General features: G+C 46.9%; 1 protein-coding gene across 2 annotated transcripts in view; it reads right to left on the minus strand.

Moving 5' to 3' along the window:
• TBC1D9 (TBC1 domain family member 9) overlaps nucleotides 1–5665 on the minus strand; it is a 44006-nt gene extending 38341 nt beyond the window's left edge. Inside the window, exon 1 of one of the 2 annotated variants that reach the window (XM_063156977.1) lies at nucleotides 5445–5665. In XM_063156977.1, coding sequence (XP_063013047.1) covers nucleotides 5445–5571 — 127 coding nt within the window. In that variant the 5' untranslated portion in view covers nucleotides 5572–5665. The remainder of the gene's footprint in view (nucleotides 1–5444) is intronic. The other variant, XM_063156976.1, reaches the window with a different exon arrangement.
• Between the last annotated feature and the right edge of the window lie 335 nt (nucleotides 5666–6000).

The raw sequence follows: 6000 nt of genomic DNA on the forward strand, positions 1-6000 counted from the left end.
TCAGTAAGTGGCCTAGACTGACTGCTTACTATCTTGTGATCCTGTGCAACACTTCCAACACAGTTTCCTACAGAGATCTCAGGAAAAGGAGCAGGCCACCCTGGAATTCCATGTGTCAAACAGTAACATGATTTCAAGGGCAAAGATGGCAAAAGGCAGCTCAGCTCAGCAGCCTAGAGAGGCCACACTGCTCACAGTATCGGAGGTAAATTACTGTGCAAGGAAAGTCTTTGACCAAGAAATATTAGAGGGAGAAGCAAAGCTACATCTCAGGCACTCGAGATGTCTCTAGAGCCAACAGAAGAGCTAGAGATGCAGAGAAGTATTAGGCAGGAAGTGAGGAACCAGGAAAAGCATCTGGGAATTCAACAGAATGACTGTGAGTCAGTGTGGGGAATCAAACACCAACTCAGCCCTAGACATCTGCAGGTTCCTTGAAGTGGAAATGGACTGGTGTGGGGAAGCAAACACACCCACAGCAGAGCCTAAGGAGCAGCTCAGAGAATCAGAGCAGATTCGATGTACTGAGAAAGGAAAGCAGAGCAGGAGAGACCAGCTTCCACTCTGTGCGCCAAAACAATCACAGAAAGCTGCTGGACAGGCGGACCACCCTCACCCATTATGCTAACTGCATCCATTCTGATAAACACTGTATTTCAAGTATCAGAGAGCACACGCTTTGTACTCATGCAAGTCTGACATGCAAAACCCCAACTGCTTGAGTCAACAAAGGCAGAAAGTGACAACTTTGTTAAAACACGGACCACACTTTGTTCAGGCAGATGAACAACTGGCCAAAACTTTTCTGAGTCTTAAGCATAAACAAGTTTTCAAGTAATCTCTTCCTCAACTCTCTGAACTGAGAGGCTGTGAGCAAGACAGAATCTCAGCTCCAAATGTGAAATACTAATTGTGCTGTCCAGCCAGGCTGCAGAAAAGCTTTTCAATTTAGAACACTGTCAAAGCATTAAAAATTATATCAGATCTGACATTGATATGTCATATCAGCCAGCCGAGCTCAGAACCTCTCCTTTTTGCCCTTCCAGTGTGGAAATTAAATGACAACTCCTTTTGCAAAAATATCTGGGGAGAAGTAGTATTTCATCAGATCCTTTTATCACCAGAAGTCAGCACATTTCCATCTGCTCTCTTCTGCTGAAACATTTGAATCATTCTTGGCAACACGGCATGGACTTACAGCTCCTCCTGCATCTCTCACACAGGCACTGTCCCAGCTGTAAGTACAGATACCCTGCTTGCAAAAGAATTCACTTCTAAAACAGTTCTTGCTAAGAACAACTTACTTCCCTTGGGATTCAGAGATCTCACAATAACATTTAAACAAAGTCACCTGGAATTTAATCTCTGCTTCACACACACAGATGTACACAGGCAAAAGGAGCACAGCAGCCACTAGCTGACTGTACCACACCTCAGTGTCTCCTCCTGGAAGCTCCAAGTGAATTCATTGCTCTGCCACCCATTACCAGGTGCAATAATTCCTTACTATAATGTCTTGAAGTAGAGGAGTTTGGCAAACATTATCACAGTATAGCAGAAAGAAGTTAAGAGGCATTTTTAAACCTATTTGTTGCGTCTGAATGCAAGATATACTTAACACATGACCTTTTAGTTGTTTAAAAGGTTTATGGCATGTTCAAGATCTTTATATCCATAAAGTAATACTGTCCCAGAGGGCACAGTGCCCACATGATGGCAGAGATCTGGGTTTGTGTTCTGTCCAAATGCCTCTGCTACAGATTGCACACAACAACAGATGATGCAGGCTGCTGTGGAAATAAATACACCACATTCCTCTGAAGAAGGAATTATGTCATACAGGCCAAAGGACCTGGTAGCCCAGAGAAGCAAGAAGAATATGAGGAAAGAAAATACTTTTTTCCCTGTTGGTGAACTAAAGGAAGATGAAACTTCTGACCATGGCATTATGTGCAAGGCATGAAACAATTTAATTACAGAGAAAGCTCATCAACCATCAAATACCTTTAAAGCAGAAAAGTACATTTTTTGGTCTTGTCCTGAAAGATTAATGCAGTGATGCAAGATAATGTGAGTTTGCAGAACAGCTATGAAAATCCAGTTTAAAATCCAATTTAAAATCTTTTCTATTTTATCCTTGTTAAAAAGGAAAATAAAATCCAAACAGCCCTTCAATTAAGGCACAATTACGAAGAAAAGCCCCACTGATGTGACCAGTAATGACAGTGACACAATAACTTAAATGGGTCCAGACCCTGATTCAGTATAAAAATGGATCCACACTGCTTATGAGGAAAGCTCTATCTCTGAAGTAAACCACTGATCTAATGCACCTTGTTAGCAGAGATTACTGCTATGGACTCACTAATCAGCGCTGCCCTGACACATTAAGAGATCACCATCATTCTCCTAGCTTGTTACAATACAATATAGCGGAGAAAAGGTCTCCAATGTCCAAACAGGTATTTAAATAAGAGTTTCTCTGTTCAACTGCTGCATAAACCAAGGCCAAGAGGAGAACACCAGATTTTCCACCCCTTCCCCCAAAGTGACTGATAGTCCTTTTCCTGCAAAGCACTGAGGCGCTCAGAGTGGATCCAGGAGAACAGAGAACTCCAGCACTGTTGTTCTGCTCCAACACAAAGCCAACAGGAAGCACTTGCACCCACCCCCAAGGCTACATAAAATACTTGGCCTTAGACTGACACGCCAAAAGAAGTTTGCCACATTCACAGATGGAGAGAGGGGCAGTACACTTAGCCCTGATCAGTTTGGCGATGACAGCTTCATGGCAAACCCAGATTTGAGGGCAATGCCAGAGAATCAATGCTTCTCATCGTCTAGCCACTGCTTAAGTTAACATGGTGCAGCCATCTAATGCCATCTTACCCACACTCCCATCAATCTGAAAGTCAATTCTCACTCTACAATTCAAGACAAATGACTTCAAGAGTCAATAATGAGGGAGCGTAAGTCAGCAAAAGTTAGATCACACAAAAAAAGGACAGCTGTATTTACATCCTCTCTTGCAAATATGAATTGAGATCATCCCTAGCACAGTTAAAAATCTTGTATACAATATTTCTAGTCAACTTCAAGGACATGTAAGTTAGTTTCCCACAGAGCAACTAAGCTAAATTTTATACCATATTCATGGGTGGCTAACTTATTAGATTATATCTGACCAAATTTCAGTATTATGTCACTAATAAAGGAGAAAAAAAATGCAGCCTACCACACCCAAAATTCTTTTTTTTCCCTGTTTACTTTTGACCAGGTAAACTCCACCCTTGTCACAAGGTCAGTGTCATCTAGGGAGCTTCCAAAGGGTCATCCTAAATGCTGTAATTACTACAAATTATGTATCCTGTTTACTATGTTCATTCTTTATCTCAGGATCAGCTAGATCCCTCAATACCTTGCTTTTAATCAGTCTTTCCTACCAAGAACAACCCACTGGCTTTCTCCACCTTCCTTGTCCCTTTACTGGCAGAACAGCTGTTAACAGAACCAGCAGAAAACTCCAGCATTTCCATGAAAAAAAAAAATAAAATAAACCTAAGTTGCACTTATTACTGTGCCTGTCACATTGGCAGTGGCTTGGAGATTACATCCATCCCTCCCGTGCTCTCCCACCTTCTGTGTGTCACAAACCCTTGTCATTTCAGCACAAGGTCTGGTAAGTTCCCATAGGTTACTTTAAACCCTGCTGACTCTAACAAATGAGTTAGTTACAGGGGTTTGATTCGTTATAGTTTTGGCAAGACACTGGAAAAAGCTACAACTTCTTACCAGCCCTTTTCTGGTAGAAACAAACAAAACCCCTGGAAATTGACTCGTGGCTACCACCTCAGTGCCACAGCAGCTGCAGTTCCAGGCACTAGTAAGAGCTAAGAGTAAGAGCACTGACAGCCCATTTCAAAATATATGGAGAATTTCACCTTCTAAATAATACTCATATCCAGACTATACAGACTTCATTCACATACTAAAATAATGGATACAGCACTCAAATATTTAAATTCCAAAAGGCAGAAACAAATAACTATTTCTCTATTCTGAGCTCCTAACAAACGCTGCAGGCTTATTCTGGCCTCCACAGAGAAATAAAAAAAGAGTGCACCATTTATGAATCCTACTTCCACACAAGGACAAGATCTTCCAGTAGTCTTTTCTCCATCTGTAAAGTGGTATCACCAATCTGACTATTACACATCCAGCTGCAAGAACACTTGGATATGCATGCACTGTGCAAGCAGGTTGAAGAACAGAACCCCAAACTCTCAACCTGTCTCCACAATAACTGAGAAATGACTGGAAAACTGATGGCTCTCTAAAACCATCTCTAACTCAAAGATAACAAAGTCAGAAAGGTAGAAGAATGTCTTTTCAGACCTTATGAGGCCAGGGGGCAATCCATGAAAGGAGAGCCTGAAAACAAATTTTCAGTAAGCAAAGCAAGGATGAACTTTTGAGGCAAAACACGTTTTTTTATAGGTTTGTCAATCCTGTCCACACTTCAAAGGATTGTTAAAAAATGTAGAAATGTACGGCCAATGTGGAGTGGCTGCTGGTCATTTCCCACACAGGAACAAGGCAGTATAGCAACACACAACACTGCCTGGAGGCCTCAGCAGTCTGAAATGAAAACACACTTCACAGCAGTGCCTTAGCTTACATTATGAACTGTTTACAAGTCCGTAGAGCATTGAAGGTCTGAAGAAACACTTAATCTCACAGTAAACACGTACAGGACCTTGAACCAAACACAGATGCAGTCCGTATGTTTATTTTGATTAGCCTGAAGTACTAATCATCATGGAAGTGCGCACAGAAGGAAGCACAGTGTGCAGGTTTCAGGAGAAGCAGCTTCATTATTCTGTACCAATTCAAGAAGTACCAGAGGAAACACCATTGGGTTCTGCATCTCCAATCTCATATAAACACATATGCGTTGCCTAAGAAAGGGTGGAAGACCTCGATGAACATACATGCACAGTATTATTAAGACCTAGATGAGTATGACCCAAACGTCTCCAGCTGCCAGCAATCGGAAACAAAGCATTTGGGCAACATACTTCACAAGGACATCTGCAAAATACGGACAAGCCGAAGCAAATCTATTTCCTTCGTAAATTTCTGAATTACAACACCGCCTCTTTTTACGGAACGCGTGCTAAAGGTTCGGCAAGGAAATTCTCCCAGAGCGTGCGGCAGTCCCACCCTGATGCACGGAGCCGTGGGTCACCGGTGCGCTCCCACACCGAATGCGCGTGGGAACCACGGCGCATTCCCGGGCTGGGGCGGGCGGTGGGACCGGGGAGAGCCGCGCCCCGGCCCCCGAGGGACCCCGGCCCCTGAAGGACCCCGCGCCCCGGCCCTGAGGGACCCCGCGCCCGGGAGCCGCCGAGGGCCCCGCCCGGCCTCGCCGCCGCCGCCCTTACCCGCCAGTCCCCCGCCGCCGCCATCGCCGCCGTGGCCCTTCCTCCTCTGCAGGATGAAGTAGGGGTTGGCCCGCTCCGTCACCCACAGCGCGTTGGCCAGCAGCACCTCCTCGGGGTTCACCCACATGCTCCCGGCGCGGACAAAAGCAGGCCCGGCGGGCTGGGGGCTGGCTCACGCACGCACCGCCCGCACCGGGCGCCACCATGCCCGGCCGCCGCGGCACCGGCGGGCACCGGGCGGAGGCAGCAGCCGCATGGCCCCCGCCGCCTACCCGCGCTCCACCGGCCGCGGAGGGGCGGCTGCAGCGGCCGGGGGCGGCGGCAGCTCCCGCCGCAGCGGTGACATCAACGCCGGCCCGGCCCCTCCGCGCTGCCTCTCGCACAACACCCGCGGGACCGGCGCGCACCCGCGCCGTGCGCGCCGCCGATCGCTCCTCCCGCCCCGCACCTGGGCACGGGCACGGCGGCGGCGGCGGGGCCGCGCCCGGCATCGCTCCGCGGGGACGCTGAGGGCCGGAGCCGCGCACCGAGTGCCGCCCTGCCCGGAGCGCACACG

Source organism: Melospiza melodia, chromosome 5 (genome assembly GCF_035770615.1).
Source record: "Melospiza melodia melodia isolate bMelMel2 chromosome 5, bMelMel2.pri, whole genome shotgun sequence".
Lineage (NCBI taxonomy): Eukaryota > Metazoa > Chordata > Aves > Passeriformes > Passerellidae > Melospiza > Melospiza melodia.